The sequence below is a fragment of the Rhamphochromis longiceps genome, linkage group LG2, assembly GCF_057381845.1.
Source record: "Rhamphochromis longiceps isolate RC_006_pf linkage group LG2, R_longiceps_female_GT1.1, whole genome shotgun sequence".
In the NCBI taxonomy this organism is placed as follows: Eukaryota; Metazoa; Chordata; class Actinopteri; order Cichliformes; family Cichlidae; genus Rhamphochromis; species Rhamphochromis longiceps.
Window position 1 is genome coordinate 7,097,015 of NC_140558.1, and position 26,725 is coordinate 7,123,739.

At 39.8% G+C, this 26,725-nt stretch overlaps 1 protein-coding gene across 4 annotated transcripts in view; it reads right to left on the bottom strand.

The window, feature by feature from the left end:
- fstl5 (follistatin-like 5) overlaps window positions 1-26,725 on the bottom strand; it is a 201,090-nt gene that overhangs the window by 91,093 nt on the left and 83,272 nt on the right. For all 4 annotated transcript variants that reach the window (XM_085416209.1, XM_085416189.1, XM_085416198.1 and 1 more), the window contains exon 5: window positions 4,650-4,846. In XM_085416209.1, the coding sequence (XP_085272335.1) occupies window positions 4,650-4,846 (197 nt within the window). The remainder of the gene's footprint in view (window positions 1-4,649; window positions 4,847-26,725) is intronic.

Here is a 26,725-nt window from a genome sequence, read left to right on the forward strand (position 1 = left end):
CAATCGACTCAAAGGTTTATTTAGTACATAACAGCTTATATAGAGGAAAAAAAGGTTCGTGTGTCAGCTTTCCCAGTTCAAACCGGTACAGACCAAATAAGGAAACGTCTTCCTGCCTTGTGAGCAAAGAAGTATCCTGTGTGTAGTTTCTCTCTTCAGCTACAATTTATGATCATCCCAGCAAAATACACTCCTAGACATAGAATACAGAGTTCTTTCATTAGTGAATTCTGAAACAAACCACCTGGCCTTTAACGAGCCTTTTTCTAAGAGATAAAGAAAAAGGGAGGATGGGAGTAAGGAAGTGGTCTCGTCTCTGTGGTATTTTCGACCTTGGGGTACCAGCTTGTGAGTCTTACACATTAATTCTTGGGTCACAGAGAAAGAGAAAAACAACTAGTAGATGGGCCTTATTGAGTAACAGTTTTCCTGTATAAAACAATATCCTGTAAATGCTAACCGTGGTATCAAAATATCACAACATTCGGTAACATTTGCATTGTAGCCAAACTGAAAGTCAATGAAGTTCTGTCACAACAGTGGATGAACAGGTCCAAAATACTGCAGTTTTTGTCATCATCCTGATAAAAACATGATCCTATTCCACACCTTCTGCATGGCCCTGGCAGTAAAACATCCATCATACTAGATCAGCTGTCAAAATGCTGATCACAAGGGACGGCTTTATACATCATGCATTGTCCATCGGATCAGTGCACTTCCCTTTCCCAGATGACTTGCCCAAAATTTAAGAGTTACCTGTGATGCTATGTGAGCTACACCTAACTTTAATTTGAATGTTGAATCACTGAAAAAAAAGAATTCAATGTACAAATTTTCTATTTTCATTCTTTTCATTCTTGGGCTTAGAAATTTTTTTTAAAAAGAAGATGATTTTAACTCAAAAACAGTCTTTACTCATTGCTCCTTTCTTTGCTTGCTTTTTGGTCTTTTCATCACCTGGAGTGATGTGGCATTTAAGAGACTTTTATGCGTTGGAATTGCAGGCTTTGATGCATAAACTCCATTTCTGTTTCTACAGTGTTTTTCCAGTGACTCCTCTGGAGAAAAAGAGAACAACAAAGCAGTAACATATCCTGCACATGTTCAGTGGACCATGTGAGCTAAATGATCTGAGGCAAATCATCAATAGGTTAACCAGATATATGTGTATTGAGATTGCAGCTTCTGCCTGTTTTAAATTGAACCTTAATTTACAAAGCCAATGGAACATTGGCTGGTTACCCAGACAGAACATATGTCTTACAATTAGCAGTTACACTGAGTTTTCTTTTTTTTTTTTTTTTACTTACACGGAACCTATTCTTGCAATACAGACATTATGTACCATAACTATACGGTTCCTGCTAGAAAGGTTGTTCAGCTGGGATGCTTAAGTTAACCCCCTGTTGCGCCTCCAGGCTTGCAATACACTGGTGGAAACCTTGCTGTATGTGAACATTTTCCAGCATTCCAGACGTGCTTTCATCTCCTTCACTCTCGACTCTGCTCTTCCCTCATAACCATAACAATTTACACATCATCTCCCTTACAATTTCAAAAGTTTTAAAGTTGCATCTGTCTCCTCTTTATCCACCTTTACTATTTTTTTACACAAACAAAATAAGATTCTGTGTTATTCATGTGAAAAGAGGGTAGTTGTAAACCCTGCATGCATGAATCTGCAAAGAAAAAACAAAAAGAAAACCTTTTGTATTGTCAAGAGGATGAATTAGGTACTGCAGTACAAAACAATACTGCAGGACTCATACTAGGATGTGTGACTTATGAAGCAAGATCTTCAGTGACTGTGCTATGAATGTTTCAAAAGATTTGCAAATTCGTTATATCTATTTTTTATATCTATTTTAGCCCCCCAAAATCCCAAAATAGGGATCAGAAGTCACCTGTTCGCACTCCTCTTAATTTGAATTCAGCTCTTTTAGAAATATTTGCAGACCTGATAACAACTCAGACTAGACTTCTGCAGAGATTTAAAAGAGCAATTTTCCATTAGTTAGAACCTTGAGATTTGTACTATATTTAAAAGTTTATAGATGCAAGTTGAAAAAAAACTTACATAATGTTTCTTCTTACAGCAAATTCTACAGCATCTTTTATCATGCTTTTTGTAGACAATAAACGGTATATCAGGATCAACACTGGACAAGAAGCAGTGTTTTATTTTTATTTTTTCTAGTAAAAGATAAATCTTCAAATATTATCTTTGGTACAATGATAGATACGATGAATGCATGAAGAAAAAATATGTTTTGATTTGCCATTTTAAAAGGGCACTAAAAGGGCAGGAACAATTGCTCACTGTGTCACTTCATGTGCACACTCTAGCACATTGAGTAAGTCCAAGTGAGGGATTTCTGTCCTAGAATTTCAAATGAGATCAGAGAATGCTCCAATTATAAAGGGTGCTTTAGGCCATGCGGGTGGCAGCCATAATTTTGTAATTTTAAACTGATGAAAAATGTGTGAATTGCTTATGTAGTTCTTTTTGAAGGTTTGTTCAGGCCAAATTTGATTTGCATTAATCTCTTCTTTCAAAATTATAATTTCTTAATAAGATAGAACTCAGTGCCAGCTCAAGCAGATGAGGTTAAGAAAACATGCACGGCCCTGCCAGTACAAGTTAAGAGAGCCATAACCTTACTGTGTAACTTACATCATTTAAGTTGAGTTATGAATTACTCTGAAAAAAAATTCTGAAGAACTACTCAATAAAGCAGAGAATCCATTTGAAAACAAATTATTAATTTGGTATAGGAGCCATGATGGTGAAGCGCTATTAACCCATGAGAGCCTTTGTTTGTTAACTGACTGATTAGATGGAGAAACCTATTTCGAAGCGATATTTGTCCTGCTGTCATTGTGTAGTTATTCTGATGTGAATTAAATTAATCAGAAACATTTTTATGCCTGTAAAGTAAACATGTAAATAGTCTTCACTTACTACAGGCAAACAAAGATACAGTTTGGACTGTTGCATTGATGGATTTTTTTGGACAATATTTTCTCCAAGGTAAATAACAAAACAAATGAAAAAAAGTTTCTTGGTTAACTACTGCATGCATACCCCAAAGTCAGGTAGGCTCATGAAAAAAAGCATATCTGTATGAACAAAAAAATAATAAATTCAGTTGAAACCCCCATAAGGGCCACCTGCAATTCACTGATATTTCAATTTCTGCCCTTCCCAAAAGTGCTCCCTTCTCTCCATTTTCCTGTGAATGAGGTTTATGTGGCTGGCTCTGCATGAAATATGCCAAATTTCCCATATATGTAAACAACAAAAATGGGAGGAGGGCTAAAAACAGACTTGGAGGAATCCCTGAAAACAGTTCCTCCATTTGGACGTATATTATTAGCCTGCATGATTCAAAACACCTGGTGGGGGTGGGGGTATCAACTCTGCAGAGGAAAAGATTACATCTCATTTACAAACAGGGTTAAAAACCAGGCCAAAGTAATATTCAATAGGTTGAAAGGGCATATTCAAATTAACACTTGGGGTATATTGGCAATGTTTTTCCATAAAACCCAGTCCAACACGGTCTAAGGAGCTTGGAAGGAAAAGCGTCTCTTTAAGTTGCTTGAAGATGTTTCACCTATCAACGAGAAGCTTCTTCAGCTCTAAGGTCAAATGGTAGAGAGTCCCAGATTGAAGTCCTAGGGGAGCGTCCCCCAAGAGGGTCATGAACCCCCTGGGGGGATGACTGAGAACCTTCACAGACATACCAGTCCAACATAGTTTGTTGACTATGTATTTTATTCACCGAGCATTGATTTCTCTCAAGCTGGCAAGGAGTACCATTTAATGTTAAAACATGTAAAAATATGTAAATAATATGAAAATATCACTATTTTGTGGCCATATGCCATAAACCTCCTGTGCTAAAATATTGATCTAATGAGTCAGAGGAAAGGGCACTGACAAAGCTTACCAAGGTGACCTCTGTACACGCAGGATTTCCTACTGGATCAGCAGGAAGATAACAGAAGAAAAGAAACTGATATGATGGTTTTGAAAACCACTGCGGGTTGCTTACCCCTTCAATTATTCAAATAAGCTCTATATTAACTCAATCCCGGGGTACTGGGAGACTTTATTTGATATGCACAGAATATCTTCCTTCCTTACGGCAGCCACAAAAAGGTCTTTTTTACAACATCCTGGTCAAAGGCTGTAGCCTCCCTTAAGCTTCATGGCTCCTTTGACCCACATTGCTTTTCAAAAGATTTACCTTGAGCGATGCACAACAGCTACCAGAGGGAAGGGTAAAAGGAGTAAAACGGACACAATTCTGGCACACATGAAAGAGGACAGTTTAAACACCTGAGCGCACAGATGGTTTGTTCACTTTTTATCCCCCTTTGATGAGATATTTAAATGAAATGGCTCTCAAGTTTTGACAGACATGACAGATACTGTGAAGTCTCTTGAAATGGGAAGCAAATCTTTTTATTCTGTACTTAAATGATGCTTTAAAAAATACCTTAAGACCAGTGTTAGCTTGTGAGTCGAGGTTAAGCAGTATGTTACCTTCATGCCAAACACACACTAATACCACATTCATTTTTGAAAGGGGGAATATGTAGTGGCATAGTCAAGCTCATTTTTACTCCCATATTCTTACCTGTGAGAGCTCGCTGGCATCTATTTGACCGTTATTGTCTGTATCAAAGCGTTTGAACATGACATCAACCAGTTGCTTCTTGGCCACCATGCTGTCCTTGTGTTTCCCATGGCTGGCAGGCCCCATGTATCGTTTCTCATGCAAATCCAGAATCTTGTTTTTCAGCCGTCGGTAGTCGCTCAGTCTACAGTTATCATCTGGGGGGGGGGAAAGAAAAGGTAAACTGGTTGGATGATGGAGAGTTTATTTATTTATTTGTAGTAAAAAATGCAATAAGAGCTAAGGGGAAAGTACATGTTTATTTTATCCGATAACATGTTTCATAAATATCTAAATTATTCCCAAGTGCAGAACAAAGCACAATTAAAAACATTGAACTTATTATTTGTAACAATGGATGTAGTGTTTTCACATTTTTAGCCAATTAGTATCCAAGCAAAGTAGAATCCCCCTGAAGATTCACATTATTAAACATTAGCTCTTGTTTATATTCAGCAAAACCCAAATCTGTACAGGTCTCTGACTGTCTTCCTCATAATAACAAACGCTAAAGATTGTTTTCCCGAGGGGAGCACAAAGTGTGACAGACACGCTGCATTCACTGCCTCAAACTAAGAAAGCGGGAGCCTCTTCAACACAAAGAAACTGATGAACAAATCCATCACACAGGTGTCAAACACTAACCCTGACAGCAACAGAAAACACGTTGGTTTTGTATTTACAATCCACCATCAAAGGCTCCAGATCAAAGACGTAAACTACATGAAAGATTCAGCAGAGTAGAGTGGAGCCAAAGAGAAAAATAAGGACTAAAACTAGAGGTTGACACATGTCAAATCAGCTTCTCCTTGCTAAATCTGGAAGTCTCTCTCTACTAATAACAGTTATATTAGCCGATGTCAACAAGCACATGGGAAAAACGTTGCTGTTCACTGGGAAGTCTTTTAAGTCTCTGGAGAGGACGCTGACATCTATACCACATCTTACTGCGTGATCAACATGGGACAAGTATGGAATAATAGCTTCGTTGCAGAATCTCATGGGAGACAAATGATCTTTGTTGGGGATGATCAAGCAGGAATGATTTAGTGAGTCTGGTAATGAGAATTTCACACAGTAGAACTGGGTTCTCACCGAAAGCTGATGACTAGCTAAGTAGAATCAGAGTGACCCCAGAAACCAATGACATGTCATTATGAGATACCGGGGATCTCATTTTTGTACTGTAAATGTCTTCAAGCATTCCTTTATAGAAACAAATTGAGCAATCAGTGAGCATTTAAATGAGATGCTTGATGTAATCCCGACGCTCGCCATCATTTGGATATGACAGCCTTGAAGAAGTTCTCCTTAAACTCTGCCAGGGAAATAAACTGGCTTTCACCGAAACTATCATTTTCATCTCAGTTCTCTGTAACCTTGTAAAGTCCCCAAGGCGTAAAAACTCTATTCTTCGCATTCATATAATGTTTATTATTATCATGAAGAAAGTATAAAAATTAAGTATAAAAATATGGTAGCGTAAAGATTCAGTGTAAACAACAATGTACAACCGACACTTAACTTATTAGAAATGATTTACTGAGATTTGCAGTTTTCTGTGATAGCTGTTATTCTCTTGGTGGAAAAAGTGAAGAAATACCTTCATCTATGAATGAAAAGAGAAAAGCAAATAACAAGAAACACGACAAATATAGATTCTTCCATACAAGCTTGTTAGATAAGATTTTCTCTTTAATACAGATGTCAATATCATGGACAACAGGTGCTATTTGGATACTAGCGCTCTCCTTTTCAAATTTAAAAACTGCCACATTCTCTGCGCTGCAATGAAAAGGAAAAGTTAACGCCATTAGTGTCTGATCATTGCTATTCCATGCAGGGCAGAAGGGTTCAAGTGAATGTTTGATGAGTGTAAAACTGATGCGAATCGCATGCGATGACCTTTACAGTTACCAACTCCAACCACGAATGTTTACTGTGGGAGATATTGGATCAACATATTGAAGATCATGCTCTCTGCTGTAGTTATGAATATTAAAAAAACTGAAAAACAAGGTTTATATTTTGTAGGAACAGTTTGGTCCCAAGACGCATAAAAAAACACATCTACCGTAGATGCTTGTGGACATATTTCACTTTAAAGATTTTTTTCCCTGTAATCTATGTGTTGTGTTTTAAGACGGTCTCTTTTGTTTTGTTTATCCAAAGACATTGTCAGCAGTGTAATTCTACTCCTATAAATGCTTTATTTTCTGATGACCTCGTGTACCAAAATTAGGAAATCATGACCTAGCCAGGTGGAGAAAATTAGGTAAGAGAAAGAAGCACTGGAACATTGTCTCTCAGTGATGGTCTGGCTTCTATAACTATCAAACTGAGGTGTTGACAGATGTTTGAGCTGCACACTCAGTCAGAAGCACTCTGTAACTAGCAGGGTGTGAACAAAAACAGTGGTGACTGCTAAGGACTTTCTAGCAGCCGCAGCAGGTAACAAAACAACAGGAAGCTCTTTTCAATGACAAAATTTGCTTTGGCTGTCAAAATAGTGATAATGGCTGGTGAATTCTAGGGAATCAAAAAAGTAACTTGCCCTCCAAAGTGTACCAACTGCAGAATGCTGCACCTCTTGGAGCGGGTTCTGCTTTAACAAGCATCAGTGGCAGAGAAGCTGCCCTGGTCACAGATGGCTGGTAAAATGAATAAAAGATAAATGGCTGCTGGCATACCCTCGGCTAAGGTCAGCTACATAAAAGAAGCATGAACTATCACATGCATGCAGGTCCACACGTGGATGTAAATGAAACTACTTATAGACAAACTGCTACCCAAAAACATGCATTTAAACACTCCAACATATCCAAACAGTACTTGTCTACACAGGGGAGTTTAAGCAATAATTTGGCAATGGCGACTATAATCTGTCAAATTAACTATGCCAACATGCCTTAGTCAAAACAGTACTTCAGGGAACAAGTAAAAACTCAGCAAAAAGCTGTTGTGTTATTCAGTCCAATCCACTTTGTCAAACTAAGATCTACTGAATGCTGAAAGAATAACTCTCCGTTTCGTGAAATCCAAAGTTTCCTGTAAATATGGAAATGTCTCAGGCACAGAAGTGGTTTTTGAGCTCAAAGGGATGCATCAATGGGGTCTGCTTTTCCTGTGCAATTGCTGGGGTTATCCTAAAAAAAAAAGAAAAGAAAAGAAAAAAAAAGAAAAAAAAAACATTTCCCATTAAAACTTTGATCATTAAATTGATCATCACTAACTGATGAGTTCTCAGTTCCAACATTGTCTTGTTAATTGAATCATCTGCCTTTTTTCAGTCTTACTGTAGACAAAGACACAGGAAATCAGGATGGGTTATAAAACTGTGCAAACCTCGTCTGGACTCAAAATTACTTGTAATGGAAGAACAAGGGAAGAACAGAGGTGCTTGCTTTGTTTTGTTTTGGGTTTTTTTGTTTTGTTTTTGATGGAGGATCATGTTAGATATCAGTAAAAGGCTTAAAATGGAGTTCTACTGTTCCATCAACATTACAATCTTATTTACAGTAATGATAATGATGTTAAATAATCCTTTAACCTTATCCTTTTATTTTAAAATAATTTGGTGGTAGGAGAGCAGGCTGCTTCAGTAGGAAGTTTAAGACCCTGACCATAACAGCAAGCATGCCTCCAATGACTTCCATGCCTTGGGAGACCAACACGGTAGCCACAGGGTAACTGACAGAGAGCCAACAGTCAACTGATACCGATTACTGTGAAAGTGGAGAGGCTGCAAGACTCAGAGAAATCCAGGGACAAGGACAGCTGCAGGCAACTAATAATCCTTCAACAGGTTCAACTATGAAACCCCGAGAGCTTCCTCTAGATTGATCTTACTGACCGAAGATTCTCTTTTGGTCATCTTGTGTGCGGCTGTAAACAGTGAGTCTGAGCATTTATAGCAGGGCAAATGGGTGTGCTTGATTTATAACACAACACTGTCAGCAGGCAAAGCAATGGGCAAAAAGGCAGAGTACATTCTGGACAAATACATAGTCAATCACAACACACAGAGAAAGGCAGCCATATACTCTCAGATTCACACCTTCGCCTATTTAGAATCACCAGTTAACCTAACATGCATATCTCTGGACTGTGGGAGGCAGCCAGAGCCCACGCAGGTACAGGGAGAACATGCAAATTCCACTAAATGGTCCATCTAGCTGTTACACAAGTATAGCTACTCGTGTGCATGGATAAGATGACACAAACAAAGGGACAAGGTTCAAGCAAAAGCTTAATGTGGTGTGCAAGCTTCCTGCCAGTTCAGAGTTATTCCAGCTGGTGCTGGTAATGGTCAAGTGACCTGTGCCAACAAAAAGAGCAAAGAAACAGCAAATATAAAAGAGGTAAACAACAGAGTATTGTACAATAGCTTCAAGCCGAAGACCTCGAGGACACAGAGAGAGCAATTCTTGCAATAGTATCACATTAACCGAAGTTACGTTTGTTTACTAGGCGACTCACACCAAGGCCTTTAAACGATTGAGCCTTACCTACTGAATAGCAATGGCATCTTAAATGCTAAGTGTTAAAGATGAGCTGGAATGTAGTTTCATCTGTTCTTCTTATCTGTTTTATGTAAGTGGTATCGATGGACATTTTGCATTTGTGCAGCAAAAGTGATGGATGGTGATGAATAGTGATCAAACAACAAAATCTTTATGTCTAACCGCTTTATGCAGCTGACAGCTTTTTCTACATTTAGTGACATTCACAAACAAACTGAACAGCCAGTTACAGCCTTAGAAAGAACATCTAAAATTTAAACTAATGTTTGACACTGGGTTCTCCACGTGTTTGTTTTGATTTTAGTGCTTTATAATTTCATCTTCCCTTGTCCCCAGTGCAAGCTTAACTGTACCTTTCATTCACAGTCTCCTTATTAAGAACACACCCTGAAAACAACATATGATTAGTAAATAATATATTCAGGGACATGGAAAAGTGTTGTAATACAAAACTAAATATTATCCATGGATGGAATACATGACATTTTTCATGGACAGAGTTGCAGAGAAAGCAACAATTTAGTGAGAGTGACAAAAAAATTTAGCTTTTCACAGTGACTATTCATCTGTGTGCAATTGGTTAATAAGTGGCTTTTAGTCAAAATGTAGGCCATCCAGGTATTCATGGAAGCCAGTGTTAATTTTTGATAATTTGGCAATACCACGTGAAGGAAGACGCCCTTTTACTGTTTGCTGTTGACTCAATGACCCGGAGATTAGTGTATCCAAAGAACAACAACAAAACCCTACATTCAAACCATACAAAAGTGCCATTCTCATGGGTATAACAGCATGCAAGCACAGGGAAATGGTGGTACACTCTGTGGTGAGCAAATGTAATGAAGCATGAAGGCTAAAAGCAAAAAAAGTAGTTTCTGTTTTAAAGAACTTTTCCACATACAGATGACGTCAGTGTAGAAAACTTAAATATTGTACAGGTGAAAAACGTCTGCTTTCTAAGCACCTGAGAGGCACACTACTGTGCACAAGAAATTAAGAGTCTCAAACGTGTATTGTGCCAAACAGCATGGAGAAGCAGCTGCTGCATTAGCAACCAATATAAGTCCAGCTGGCACTAATGAAAAGTTACTTTTCGAGCTGAAAATACACACTAATCCTTTGCCGAACATGCAGTAGACTCAGAGAAAGAAAACAGAAATTCTACGGACTCCCTCAGGTGTCGGTGTGTTGGTGGTTCTTTGTGTCTGGGGGTGGGCGTCCGGGTACACACCGGCTCACTCCTTGGCGGCCGCTTGTCGGGGCCTGGGGCCTGGGGCTCGCTCGGGCCCCTTTGGAGGTGGGGTGCCCCCGGCCTCTCGGCCTGGGGCTCAGTCACTCAGGCACAGCTGGGGGCCGGCGGAGCTCACGGGCGCGTCACTGCAACCCCCCCTGACTTCTGCTCCGCGGCTGCTGGGCGAGCCCTCATCTGGGACTCTCCTCAGCTCTTACTGGAACAGTGGCGCGGCTGCCCCTCTGTTGGTCTTCCATGGTCTCTTGTGTTCTGGGGGCCTCTGGATGTCTGGAGTTTTGATCTCCTCCATACCCGCTTCACACCCTGGAGGACGGGGCTGTGGCCCCCCCACACTCCCTAGCAGATCATTACATGGAGAAACCTTTGGAATGCAAGCATGCTGATCCACACAGGTATGCACACATGGGTATTCACAGACGCGGACTAAAGCTTTCTTGGCTGCTACCTCAAAGCACACTGTGCGCTGTCTATCTTGCGTGCTGCACAATATCGTTTATTATTTAGTAAATATTGATATCTATGACTAGCTAGTTTATTGTGATGGTGCTTTGTTTTCTCTATTATTATGTTGCTCTTTGTTGTTTGCTGTCTCCTCTGTTTGTTTTTTTTGTTTGTTTGTTTTTTTTTCTCCATACAGGTGACCCAGGAGTTCTTTTTTTTTTTCTCTCTCTTCCCCCCCCTTCTCACCGTCTCTTCTCCCCTTTGGTTTTCTTTCTTTCTCTCCCCCTCTTTCTCTCATTCATTCCCCCTGTCCTATTTATTAAAAAAAAAAAAAAAAAAAAAAAAAAGACAAAGGATGAACTGAAGCTCTGCCATCACGTAATGTCGCATACTGCTGTTTCTGATGTCATTTAAAAAAAAAAAAAAAAAAAAAAAGAAATTCTACATGCTCTCCACAGAGACCGTAAAAGTGACTGAACCCCCCTCGCTACCTCAACCTGCCCCTTTAAAAGCCCTACTGTTTTATTTATAAAAAGAAAAAGGCGGCTCAGCGGAATAGCTAGAGTCAACTCCACTGAAACTGTCCCATCTTTGCCCGACTAAGCCTGCCCCCCACCAACCATCTCTTGCAGCTTTTCCATCTCCGTCTCCAGGGCCCTGGGTACTGCCGCTGCTCACAATACATCAAGACAGCACAGCATGACAACTGGGCTAACCAAATCAGAGGTCACTGATTGCAATCTTTAAGAGCAACTGGAGGTGTCAGTGCCGCAACACCTGACTGAATCTGAAATGGATATCTGGGCAGTAGAGCTGCAACCCCTCAAAGCTGCTCTGGCCAGGTCGATATGAATGCAAAACACTCACAGCAGACCTCAGGCACAGAGAAGAGACTCCTGCTAATATCTCGGAGTTCAAAATAAAAGATTTCAGTCACACTGAGGCTTTTTGCATCCATACTGAAAAGTAAAGAAATACAAAACTGAAGTTCATTCCTGCCCTTGGAAACAGCAAGTTGAAACACAGTCACACCATAAGGTCCTTTTGTTAGATATTCTTGATCTTTTAATCACACTCCATGATCTTTATTAGCAGATTGAGTTTACCCAGCTGTCATGGAGCTGCTTTTCTTTTGTCACATGTGCCTATATGATTTGCTGCTCACATTGTGTACTGAAATTTTGTTTTCATGCTGTACTAAAAACCAATTCCATCTGTGGTCACATGGCAATTAAAGTAAAGAACAAATCTGGAAACAAGCCAGTCCAATTTCTACAGGGAATGGGTCTCTAAATTGTTAGACTTATGTCAAAGTGGCTGCTAGAGTTGATGAACAGATTTCTTGTGTTTGGCCCGATGGCTGAATGTTTTACAGTATCTAATAACATCTGTACAAAGAACAGGATTGATCTATTGAATTATCCTTTGGAGATAATGATTGGTTTGTTGTTTAATTATTAAAACGAGAAGCTAGTGAGAAAAAACCCACAAGCTTTCTGTTGAAGTCAATTATAGGAGCATTTTCTTATCAGTCACCTCTATTGATATTTTATTAAGTTCAGGCAATTAAAATAACGTAACAAATAACAAAAGGAAAACCGGAAAAAGTCTTGGTAAAAGACATGATATGTATTTGTTCAAATACATATCATGTAAAATTTGTTTCAAACCATTCACAGTCATCTGAAAACTAATGATTACTGATATATTTGTCAGCTACACACACACACACCATTTGGTTGGGATTAATAGACTACATATAAAATATGGAAGTAGGTTCTGGGTATGCAATGTAAAGTCAGTCCACAAGTACCATAAACCTGTTTTCTTGCTAATGGCCAGGGGCAGAGTGCTCAGTTTGTAAAACAAACTGCTAGTTGTACAGAAGAATATAGAAAAATAGCCCTTGGCTGCTTTGCTCTGTGACCTCAGTAAAGGCTTCTCTTATGGCTTAATAGGGTAAGTAGAATTTTGTAAATTATGGCTACGATTACAGTCATAAAGGACGATTATCACAGTCATTTGCTAATGAGCATGAAGTGTTCTGCAGTTTCTGGGCCACACACACACCCTTCGAAAGCTGAGATTCAAAGCACCGAGATTTTTGATAGCAAAAACACTCACCCTGAGGATGAGCATTTTTGCTGATATGACTTCATAACCCATGGGTGCCATCCCATTTTTGTACTGTCTACATGCTTAAAGACATAAAAGAAACAACCAAGTAATTGTGTTTATAGCTAATATATCAGTATATTAAAACAGTCACCAAAGGTGAACTCTGATGTCTTATATACCAAAAACCCACACTAGCCTCCTCCATGAGATGTTTTGCAAAAAATAAAAATAACAAAATGATAATAAAAATAATAAATAAGTAATTCCAACTCTGTCTTTACCAAATAACAATTGTGTATTTTTCATATAGAGGACAACTTCTATACAAAAGTTTCTTTGGAAACCTCACTTTGTTTCTTTACCACTTAGTAACTTTCTGAGCCTTTAGTAACAGCACAAGACAGATCCCCCCCTTTCATTCAGTCTCTGTCACTACTGTTTCCTCCCCAGATGCAGGTGTAATCCTCTCCTTCCAATCTTTCATCAAGACTGCTGCTCTTCCTCACGTCTTAATCTTTGATGTATTACCACCCCACCCCTCCTCTCTTACCTTGAATGGAATCATTATCATCTAGGAGACTTTACTCAAACATTACTCCATCCACCCAACTTAGCCTTACTGCTTTCCTTTTTTTTCACTCGACTGACAGAATCCCCAGGAGGTGTTCAGAGCTTCAATTCCCCTATTAAAAAAAAGCCCAACTTCTGTGCCATCTGCTACTATATACTCCAGTACACCCACACCTGAACACTCTGACTTTACTGGCCTTTTGTTCTAGCACTGCTGGATCCTGGCCATGATGGCTTTGTGGCATGTTCTGATGGATTATCTTAATTATTAATTTCAGTGAATGTGAAACATGTGACTCATCTTGACTCCTGCATTGTATAAAGCATTACAGGTTGGAGCGCAAATTTAATTAATCCAATACATGTATAAGTGAGAGACTGTAAATGGAAACTGGTCAAAAATGAATAAAGAATAAGTATAATTTAAATACTTTGAAATTGTTGGTTATTGTAGGTCTTTTTTTGTTGGAGGGGGGAGGGGGGGGGGGGGGGGGGGGGGGCAAAAGAAACAGGCCTTTCTTTTCCCAAAAGAAATGTAGGTTGGCTTAGACTAATCTTCCAGACTGAGATGAAGCTAGACTGAAATACAAGACAAAGAAAAGAACGAGAAGAGAAGGAGATTGTGAGAACAGGAAGGCTTTGTTTTCCTCTCAAATATGATCCCAGAAGGCTTGATTACACAGAGCTTACTCCTTCAGTGGCAGGTCTTGTTGATGACATGATAGAAGGCAGTGACCCAGGGGCCAAGACATCAAATCAACACTGCTGCAGGTCTATATTTGGTCTACTGCAGACAGGCTGAGGAATATCATTTCTTCACAGTTGGGCCACAGTTTGATCAGCGAGCTTGAACAAGAATAGAAATATTTCTCAGATGTATAGCTGATGCATAAATGATGTCAATACCTGAGTTAATAATGTTAGACTGAAACCCAGTGGTGGAAGCAAAGAAATAAGGAGTAACCTCAGTAACATTTACAGTTTAAAATAGTCAGAAAGGCTTTTGGTGTTGCGAGGTTAACTATGTAGCCCCAAGTCAAGATGGATTTGGAATAGATGGGTAGATGTGTGCTGGTGTGAAAAGCCTTCTATTTGCTTCTATTTACCCTTTAGGCATGCTGACCTTACTTCAGTGGCTTTCTGCTTCAGAAAAAAGTGATCCCTGTGAGTGTCAACTACTCCAATCAGAGTTATCATATTATCAGATGAAGATGATAAATCCTTACATAACACAAACTATGACATTAAAATGCAACACTGTTGCAAATAAGGTGACTGCACCACATTAAATAATCTAGTCTAAAGGTATAGAGCTGTAAACACTAAACATTACTATCCCATAGCATAATAAAGAAGATGTGGACATTCCATTAATTTGTAGTAAGATCAAGTGAAATTATTTTGTTGACTGGGCAGGTATTTTTGGTCTGTGTTGTAGTACTGTAGCTGCGATTCCAGCAGTTTAAAGGAAACCTAGCAGCACATTATAATTTATCCGCTTCACCCGATGAATACATGCACATTCCTGTTACAATGTGATGCACTGTTTGTGCTTCATTCAGTTGTTTAAGATACGTCTTAACAACTTGCACATATCAAATATATCATCCCAGCAAATCATCTATATTGCACTTAAAACATGCTGCAACAAAAAAAACTAAATAAAAAAACAGTGAAAACATGGTGCTTCCATGCTGAACACAAGAGAGTTTTGATGTACTTAAGAGTACACCCTCTGTGTTGTCGTGCAGTATCCTAGTAGGTGGGGTTAATTAGTACAACTGGGAGGACCTGGCCAGTGTCCCTGGAAGACTTAACAGGTGTCTGTATCAGCTCTTTCTCCATCGACCCAGGACCATGTTTTTGATTTGGTTGACTACAGCCAGATTATTTTAGGTTTTACACTACACAACATCACAGACTTAACATTCATTCATCTAAATACTGACACACTGACAATGACTGACACACCTCACAAAGTTAATTATGGTTTTTTTTTGGGTTTTTTTGGTTAATAAATTGTGGTTCAAGTTGTGCATCTCCCATTACTTGCATGGCTCATAACTCCTCGACCCTCCAACACTGTTTTCAGTATTTTTCCTAATTGTACTGTCATGAATGTTTACACTTAACATGCTAACTGAGGACTGCAGAGTCTGAGATGTAGCTCTCAGAGTTTCTGCTTTTTCTCTGAGCATTGCACGGTCTGACCTTGGGGTGAATCTGCTGGGATTCGGACCTGTGATGGCATGCCACACATGGTAAGCTCCACACCTCACCACCCGTTGATTCACTTTAGTTTAATTTACAGTCACTACTTTAAAATATTCTATTTATTGTTCAATATCGTTTCTTTATTAAATGTATTCATTTTTCCATCACACCTTCCAATGTTTATATGGCGTGCACACATATTAACCTTGCAAGGTCAAAGTTCTGTTTTATGTTATATTAATACAGCTTTCTTTGTTTGAGTTACCTGGGTGTTGGTGTCTCCTCCTGTCTGGCAAAAGGTGTGGCAAAGGGCTGGGAGACCTGAAGTACTGCTGACAGCCTAATTGGATTGCACCACATGCTTCATTGCCTGGGGGGTGTTTCATGTTTGTTTAAATGTTTTGTATTAGTTGGTTATATGGCAGCCATCTTGTTTTCCCCGTGTGTGTCATTTGGTTTAGCTAAACCAGTATTTAAGTCCCCCTGTGTGTCATTTCAGCAGGTCAGTTTACCATATGTTTGTTTGAGGTTTTGTTAATTATTATCTTGAGTTTAGTCTATTGAGTTGACCTCTTTTATTGGTCTGCCTGTTTAAGTTTTGGCTTTGTTAAATATATTTTCATATTTTTGGGTCAATAAAACCCGTTTTTTGAATTAAAACCACCTGTGTCCTTTATGCTTTACTGCTTGGTCCCTGACAGGACCCCTGGGATGACTGCAGCATTGTGTTAACATAGACCTAACTGATCCAGCCAAGAAAACTACCAAAACATCTCTCTTACATAGAGATGGTGACACTTGCTGATTATCAATTAATAAATGCATTTCATTAACAGCACCTGGTTGGTATTTACCCTGTTAATTCCTATGGAAGTAGTAAGGTTGTACTTGTTTTTCTTATTTATTTGGTTGATTATCTTGTTTGTTGGTTTGCTTCTTTTTGTGTTCTGTTGTGTTTTTACAGGACTGTATAAGATCTCTTTAAAAGCTTTCTTTTTCACATGACTGTCATTTTAAATGCATATGTTAGGACAGTGATGAATCCAATCCATCATCAAACAACTTTTGGCCTCCACAGGATATGTCACAGGGTGCAGCCAACACTGTTCCCAGTGTATTGGTGCTCACTGCTACTCTACTGCCAAGTTCCGTCTTACTCTGAACTTGGACTAGCAGGATGAAACACTACAGGCTAGGCACGAGTACATTGCAGTACTTTGACTAAGAGTCTAAGTCATTATACAGTGGGGCAAAAAAGTATTTAGTCAGCCACCGATTGTGCAAGTTCCCCCACCTAAAATGATGACAGAGGTCAGTAATTTGCACCAGAGGTACACTTCAACTGTGAGAGACAGAATGTGAAAAAAAAAAATCCATGAATCCACATGGTAGGATTTGTAAAGAATTTATTCGTAAATCAGGGTGGAAAATAAGTATTTGGTCAATAACAAAAATACAACTCAATACTTTGTAACATAACCTTTGTTGGCAATAAGAGAGGTCAAACGTTTACTATAGGTCTTTACCAGGTTTGCACACACAGTAGCTGGTATTTTGGCCCATTCCTCCATGCAGATCTTCTCGAGAGCAGTGATGTTTTGGGGCTGTCGCCGAGCAACACGGACTTTCAACTCCCGCCACAGATTTTCTATGGGGTTGAGGTCTGGAGACTGGCTAGGCCACTCCAGGACTTTCAAATGCTTCTTACGGAGCCACTCCTTTGTTGCCCGGGCGGTGTGTTTTGGATCATTGTCATGTTGGAAGACCCAGCCTCGTTTCATCTTCAAAGTTCTCACTGATGGAAGGAGGTTTTGGCTCAAAATCTCACGATACATGGCCCCATTCATTCTGTCCTTAACACGGATCAGTCGTCCTGTCCCCTTGGCAGAAAAACAGCCCCATAGCATGATGTTTCCACCCCCATGCTTCACAGTAGGTATGGTGTTCTTGGGATGCTACTCAGTATTCTTCTTCCTCCAAACACGACGAGTTGAGTTTATACCAAAAAGTTCTACTTTGGTTTCATCTGACCACATGACATTCTCCCAATCCTCTGCTGTATCATCCATGTGCTCTCTGGCAAACTTCAGACGGGCCTGGACATGCACTGGCTTCAGCAGCGGAACACGTCTGGCACTGCGGGATTTGATTCCCTGCCGTTGTAGTGTGTTACTGATGGTGACCTTTGTTACTTTGGTCCCAGCTCTCTGCAGGTCATTCACCAGGTCCCCCCGTGTGGTTCTGGGATCTTTGCTCACCGTTCTCATGATCATTTTGACCCCACGGGATGAGATCTCGCGTGGAGCCCCAGATCGAGGGAGATTATCAGTGGTCTTGTATGTCTTCCATTTTCTGATGATTGCTCCCACAGTTGATTTTTTCACACCAAGCTGCTTGCCTATTGTAGATTCACTCTTCCCAGTCTGGTGCAGGTCTACAATACTTTTCCTGGTGTCCTTCGAAAGCTCTTTGGTCTTGGCCATGGCGGAGTTTGGAGTCTGACTGTTTGAGGCTGTGGACAGGTGTCTTTTATACAGATGATGAGTTCAAACAGGTGCCATTCATACAGGTAACGAGTGGGGGACAGAAAAGCTTCTTACAGAAGACGTTACAGGTCTGTGAGAGCCAGAGATTTTCCTTGTTTGAGGTGACCAAATACTTATTTTCCACCCTGATTTACCAATAAATTCTTTACAAATCCTACCATGTGAATTCATGGATTTTTTTTTTCACATTCTGTCTCTCACAGTTGAAGTGTACCTCTGGTGCAAATTACTGACCTCTGTCATCATTTTAAGTGGGGGAACTTGCACAATCGGTGGCTGACTAAATACTTTTTTGCCTCACTGTATTATAATCACTTCATTTAATTTAATTAAAAATATCTTAAGGTCAGTTATGACCTTGTATCTATTATGCCCAAGCATGAATCTGTCTTTGGTTAGCATCACTCAAATGTAATTAACTATAGTCTAAAACTCTTGAAAAAGTCCAGAAGCTGACCTCAATTTCAGATACTTTTTCGTTGTTTTCATTGTATGTAAAGCACATACCTAGAAACTCAATTTCTGACATCTAGAGACTAATGGCATTTACATTCCACCCAGCAAGAGACTTTGCACAAAGAAAATGTTTGGTTCTTTAACTCAGCATATCAGTGTTTACCTCAACCAATGAGTTTATTTTACTCTCCAGTGCAGCTCAGCCTCTGAGAAATGTTTGTGTTGCATGAATAAACTCTAGTCTGCCAGAAGTCTGCTTTGTGGTCTGAAGACATACAGTACTCTATTCAGCTTTATGTACTGGCTTGTATTATAGTGCCGACATTAACAGACACACACACACACACACACACACACACACACACACACACACACACACACACACACACACACACACACACACAAACAATCTCTTACTCCTACACAGATTGTAAAGCAGCTTCTTATACTGACCTGCGGCCAACACTCTGATCACAATGTCTATAGATTCCTGCTTTTCATTGCACTGTGGGGTCAGCATTAGGTTAAAGGACTCTATTATCATCTATCTAGCCACTCAGCTCATAGCTGGGAACCATAAAGAGTTGAATTCCTATAGATCTGCTGCGCTGAGATACAGCGCTTTCTGTAGCCTTTATTGATCGGCTCATAAAACATTCAGTATGGATGGAAACAAGACGATTTTGTCACAACTATTCCAGCACCAACACAGATTATTTCTGAGTGAGTTATGACATCAAATGTTGTCTGATTATTTTCCATTGCACACCAGCTAAATACTAAGTAGCATTTAATAACAATAAATATTTGTGTGTTCCAACTACAGGGGGATCACACTCCTCAGCCTCCCTGGGAAAGTCTATGCCAGGGTGCTGGAAAGGAGAGTTCGTCCGCTAGTCGAACCTCGGATACAGGAGGAACAATGCGGTTTTCGTCCTGGTCGCGGAACACTGGACCAGCTCTTTATCCTCTCCAGGATACTTGAGGGTGCATGGGAGTTTGCCCAACCAGTCTACATGTGTTTTGTGGACTTGGAGAAGGCATTCGACCGTGTCCCTCGGGGTGTCCTGTGGGAGGTGTTGCGGGAGTATGGGGTGTCTGCCCCAATGTTAAGGGCCATTCAATCCCTATACAACCATTGTAAGAGCTTGGTTCGCATTGCCGGCAATAAGTCGGACTCGTTCCCGGTGGGTGATGGGCTCCGCCAGGGCTGCCCTTTGTCTCCGGTTCTGTTCATAATTTTTATGGACAGGATTTCTAGGCGCAGCCAAGTGGCGGAGGGCTTTCGCTTTGGTGGCCTCAGAATCTCATCTCTGATATTTGCGGATGATGTGGTTCTGTTGGCTTCATCGGGTGAAGGCCTCCAGCTCGCACTGGAGCGGTTCACAGCCGAGTGTGAAGCAGCGGGAATGAGGATCAGCACCTCCAAATCTGAGGCCATGGTTCTCAGCCGGAAAAGGGTGGAGTGCCCACTCCGGGTCGGGGATGAGTTCCTACCACAAGTGGAGGAGTTCAAGTATCTCGGGGTCTTGTTCGCGAGTGATGGGAGAAGGGAGCCGGAGATCGATAGACGGATTGGGGCTGCAGCTGCAGTAATGCGGACGCTGCACCGGTCCGTCATGGTGAAGAGGGATCTGAGGGTAAAAGCGAAGCTCTCAATTTACCGGTTGATCTACATCCCTACCCTCACCTATGGCCACGAGCTGTGGGTAGTGACCGAAAGAACAAGATTGTGGATACAAGCGGCAGAAATGAGCTTCCTCCGAAGGGTGGCTGGCCTCTCCCTTAGAGATAGGGAGAAAAGTTCGGCCATCCGGGAGGGGCTCAGAGTAGAGCAGCTGCTCCTCCACATCGAAAGGAGCCAGCTGAGGTGGTTCGGGCATCTGACAAGGATGCCCCCTGGGCGCCTCCTGGGTGAGGTGTTCCAGGCATGTTGGAGAGATTATATCTCTCGGCTGGCCTGGGAACGCCTTGGTGTTCCCCCGGATAAGCTGGAGGAGGTGGCTGGGGAGAGGGAGGTCTGGGCCTCTTTGCTTAGGCTGCTGCCCCCGCGACCCGGCCTTGGATAAAGCGGATGAAGATGGATGGATGGATGGATGGATGGATAATGTATTCGATTTTATCTGTGGCATGGGGCACATGTATATGAGGGCCAGCATGCTTTCTTACAATAATCATAAAATATTACTTACATAGGACACTTCCCCACAAATAATGCAGTCACAGAGTATACTGCTCAAAGGAATTTTGGAAGCACTGGAACAATTTTAAAGCTTTAGAAGTGAAACTTTGTGATTAACCCCATTGCAACATAATCTGTAGACCTACCCCCCCCACACACACACACACACAAAACATATTAAGGATTGTACATTAACAAAAAACTGTTGTACACACACACACACACACACACATGTGAAGACAGAGAGAGAGTATGCATAGTATGCAAACAGCTACCAAAACGGCATCATAATTCGTTATACAATTAGAACAGGGCAAATCAACAATTAACAATGACTAATTAATATTAAAATCTGTAATATAATGTATTGTTTGGAGTTTAGTCTGTTACTGTTGCTATTTTTACCATTTCTTCTTGGAGCAACTGTAACTCACATAATTTCCTTAGGGATTAATAAAGTATTCTGAATCTGATTGTTTCAGGATGACCTGCCATTATCCAATGACACATCTGCTTACCTGTATCTATTGCTCGTTTCTCCTCCTCTTCTTTTCTCTTTTTTCTAAACTGAGCACCTGATGGCTTTGAACTTTTCTTGTCCATCTTCCATTGGTTTTAATTTTGCACTCCAGTATGAACACAAATCCCCCATATCGAGGATCACCACAACATAATCTAACAGACCTAAACCTTAGTTCACAGATTCACTTTGTCTAGGGTTTATTTCAGGGATTTCACACAACCCAAGGTTCAAATCATGAATACATAATGGGCTCGGATTTATAACATTATAAATGAAATGTGCTCTATTTGGAAGCAGCAGGTCTCCCTCCCCTTTCGACGGGCTGTGTTTGAGACTTTAAATCATCAAACTGTAAATTTTAAATTTTAAATTGTTATTGATCCCTTTACCCCGAGTCCTAAAGTGTATATTTATTTTCTTACGCTTCTTATATATATTGTTTGTTTACTTGCACTGCTGTAACTAGAGCCTCGTCGTCTTGTCTCTTTATATACTGCACTGTATGTAGCGGACAATAAAGTTTACTTTGACTTCAGCAGCAAGCAGGCGCACCAAGGGCTCTCGCGCTCACTTTCCGTGCACAGAATTTCGAAAAAACATCAGTGCAAGTTATAAGTCTGTATTATAATGTCTGGTGTTTTCGTGTTTGTTGGTTTGTTTTTATTTTGTTTTATTTTGCGAGTTGATTATTATTAGATGCTGCTCCAGCCAGGCAGAGAATCCCCCGCCGTCACGCCCTCTCCTCCCCGTGTCAGAAGCAGCAGGAGGGCGCCCTTACTCCCAGCAAATGGGCGATAGAAAACCGATCGGTGCCTGTGCCATTCCCTGGCTGACATCGGGGCAGCATGAGTACAAGTTTTTTGAGTACATTTTTTTTTTCGCCAATGCCCGTGATGCCGCCCCCCACCACGATGCCGCCCCGGGCAACCACCCGTGTCGCCCGTATCTAAAACCGCTACAGACTGTACTCGATTGCAATGGAAAACGTCCAAAACCGAGTTGAGTCAAGCCGCCTTGAGTGGAGCTGAGTAGGTACTAGTGGAAAAGAATTATCATTCGTACTTACTGACCTTATATTAAATTTGTAAGGAGACGCCTACAACGAAAGTATGTTTTTATATTCATTTTCCACTCTCAGACCATTAAATGCTAACTGACTTATGCAGATCTAAATATTCCTTTAATGTAATAATAATAACCCAGAAGATACTCCTGAAGCTTAGTAGAGCTTTAATTTTGATAAATCTGTTAAGTTACACAGTCACAACTTGTCCATGTGTCTTGTCCTGCCTTACTGACCAAAGTGCTTAAAGCATAGGCTCATTCATACATCACTTTTAATACTAATACTGTACAGTGCTTTTGCAGTTAAATACACTCATTCCACTCATTTTTCTGCAGCAGCTGTGTCTCTTTCAGTCTGATTATTTGTTTAACCCTTTCATGTTTTTCTGAAAAGATAACATTATAGTTTTATCTTCCTGTGTAAAATCAGCTGCTCTGCTGTAGACTTATATCATCTTTGTGACTGAGCGAATGCTGCCAAACACCACCCCCTTTATGTAAATGTGCTTAAAGCTAGATTGACAAACCCTGTGTTAACCTTTCCACATACTGATATTAGGGTGCTTAAAGCCACATAACAAAAAGATAACTTGTTTTGTAGTACAAAACCCAGCCTTCCGCCTATCGCAGTTTCTGGATAGAGTGGCCATCTAACTCACATTGGATTCCCTAAGGAGATCAAGGATTTTCTGTCTGACTGCAAGATGAAAAACTCTGAAAAGAGGCAGCTAAACTGGCTAGCTCGAAGGCAAACACAGCACAGGAAGGACTGGTGGTAACTTATTAGCAGCAACTTTCAAAATACTACCCAGGATATTGTTGTCCTGTAACGTAAATACATCAGACTCTGAAGTAAGACTAAAACCGGTCTCCAAATATTACTTAGGCAGCTCTTAATATACCTGAGCAGTCAGTCTAAATAAAGTCTACATGTGGAAAACACCAGAATTTCAAATTTTAAAAATGATTTGTTTATTACACTATCCTATTGCAATTACAGTATACACTATCCCATAATAACTGTTTGGATCACTCTGTTTTGGTTATGCTAGTGAAAAAACAAGTCCTTACATTCGCATCACTTAGCAATTCTCTATTTCCTCTCTTCCTTTATAAAAAAGTAGCTTGTTCACTTTATACTGTCCAGCAGCTGAAAATCCAACACATTTGTCATGTCACTGGGTCACATGTTTTTCACTAAATATAGAATGAGGTCAATGCTTTGATATTAGAAAACACCCACAATGCTGTAACCCAGTCAACCTCCCCCCCCACACTCCTCTTCTTCTGTACATCTCTGTATCTATGACTTACTCACAAACGCTGCTTCAAGCAATGTTGGCAGCTATTGTTCACTTTCATTTCAGCAAATTTTACAAAGGTCTGATATCCAGGAAGGACAAAGTAGGTGGAAACAAAAGAGGAATAAAATGCAGAGAGCAATAAAAAGAAAAATTTTCAGGATAATGGCTCATGCAGGAAAATGGCTTTTAACCAATACTTTAATGGAAAGCCATGTTGCGCAGACTGCAAAAATGGTTTTGGAACCCATTCACTTCAAGTAAACAAACCTGCAACGGGATTCAATCGGCCAATTGAATCCCGACTGAATCATCAACAGTCTGCAGAGCTTTTAAGGGGTTATTTAAGCTTGTGTTGTCATTGGAATATTTTAGAGGACAAGGGGGGGAGGGGGGGGGGGGGTAGAATGAAATTTAAATTAAAAACAAATGGAAACCAACAAAAAAGCTTAAAAGTTTATATTTATATTATAAAAGGATATTAATAAATTAATAAAACCTATAGTCCAAACTGTATCTCTTGAAAATGCACAATCTAGTAAACTGTTACTGAAAAAGTCATAACCTCACTAAATTACAAATGTATAGCCCTTATGTTTTCCCTGGTTAACTCAATTCTACTATTTATAGGTAGCTAAACTTATCTCTGAAAGTCCTCCTGTAAACATTAATGAAATTATTCTGCACTGACAACCTCTTATTCTGCACTACAGGGGAGAGTAACATCAAACATGTTTAATTGGCTAATTTGTCACATGATTGTTTGGGATCTGTGGCCTAGTCCTCAGCACACGCCTTTGATGGAATAATTGGCCATTTTGGGAACATAATGACATGCAAATGACTATAAGTTCCTTTGAAGCTGGCCAAGCTAGAAATAAAGCCATCGATCAAAGACACCAGTTTCTTGTCTTGAGGTTCACAAACCTGCAGTGGTGTGTGTGCTGTGTACAGGGGAGCCAACTGTACCAAAAATGGCACTAAACAGTGCTAATTAGTGCAGCATCTAAATAGATGTGCCGCTTCTGTAGGTTTCTATACGGCTGAAAAGTACCATGAAAAGAGAGATATAGTTTCATATTCTTCTCCGTTAGCAGGGGGTACTATAATTAAAACATTTTTTTCCAAAGGCTCATGGTTTGATATCAAAGACAAACTTGTCCTTCAAATCAATGCTGCACAATGTTTCCATCTAATATTTATAAATTGCTTGTTCTTTTGACTGTGGTGATGTTTCATCAGAAAGTACATTATATACTTTCCATTTTCACTCTAATAGTTAATAATTAATGAAAAAAGAAAACATATTTCCACCAACACCATGTTCTTTGTCTTCTATGCTCAGTTTCTTCCCAAGATCCTTGTTACTGTTCAATTTAAAATTCCAGCCTACACAGACATTGCTCTCAGACTAAGACCTTTTGGAGTGGCCTAAGACTTTTTACTTATAGAGTATGATTTTATTTTCTGTTAAAACTATAATAGACTACATGTTCTGCTTTTCTTAAATATGTTTTAGCTTTTTTCTCCCAGACCTGTCTGCAAAGAAGCACTATAAACAAACACACTGCAGCAAATCAGAATTGTCTATAGCATTGCTTTTTTTATACAGTCCATAGCAGATGGTGCTAATTGTTTGTATAAATAGGGTAAATCAAGCCTCAGGTGTCTAGACTGTGTGCCGCAGGAGAACACACACACAGAGGAGAAAAAATAAATAAATAGGAAGAAATACCACTCATAAATGAACACTGTATAAATTAGAAGTCTCTTTGTGGGGTAAATTCTCAAAGGCTTTTCCTTTCTGTGTCACTAAAATAGTACCCGTATAAATCATTATTTATAGATCAAGCATTAATCCAAATTAGAATTCATTTAATAACATGACATTCATGCCAACAAAATGCAAACACCTACTGTAAGTTTATTATGTTATTCACCAACACATGGCACCCTATCAGAGTTTTTCCTGGCTCAGAGTGAGCCTTTGGAGGAGGCTGACCATGCAAGTAACTACACATGCAGTAAAGGCACCAAGTATGTGCTTTTGTAGCTGACATAAATGGAGTTTGTATTATTATTCGAATACACAGTCAAAAGAAAGACAATTATGTTTAAATAAATCTTAAGGAAACTGTTTAAAAATATAATTTTAGAACAGTGCTGTTTCTTTGGATTTTATGCTGAGAAAAACTATGACTATGTATATAGCCACGACTGCAGTGAATACATATAACGAGGAATTTATTTGATCAGTGTTATATAAACACATGAAATATAGTGATGCATAGAAAAAGTACAGTGTGCATCACAGCTTCCAGCCATTGTTACATAATATATAATTTAATAGTCTAAGTAAAGTAAGTAGCTTATAACAAAGTAAGCTCGGTGTGATTCAATTACTGTGTTTATTGTTTGAGCTAGATTGGCTGTTAAGTTTCCAGACTAAAAACTCTGAAAGTCCATGCAGGTGTTATTGCTCTGTCATCAAATCAACACACTCTGCAAGTGGAAATGTTCTAATAAAGAGGAAAACAAAGTGCCTACATACAAAATAAAAGAAAAAAACAGATAAACACAATACAAGGACACTGAAAACCACAGATAAAGACAGGGAGTGTGTTTGCCCTATAAAATCAAAATCACATCACAGAAACTACTGCCAGTAAAGCCTATCATGTTTACTGGATTCAAGGGCACGCTGTCAGCTATGGATCAAATTAAAATATGAGATGACATCACTAATGTCCAGTGTACTACACAGCTCTCCATCACAGTGCTGTGTTATAATCATCATCATCATCATGGCTACGCTGCAGATCATTGCTTTACGGTTGATGGAGCCT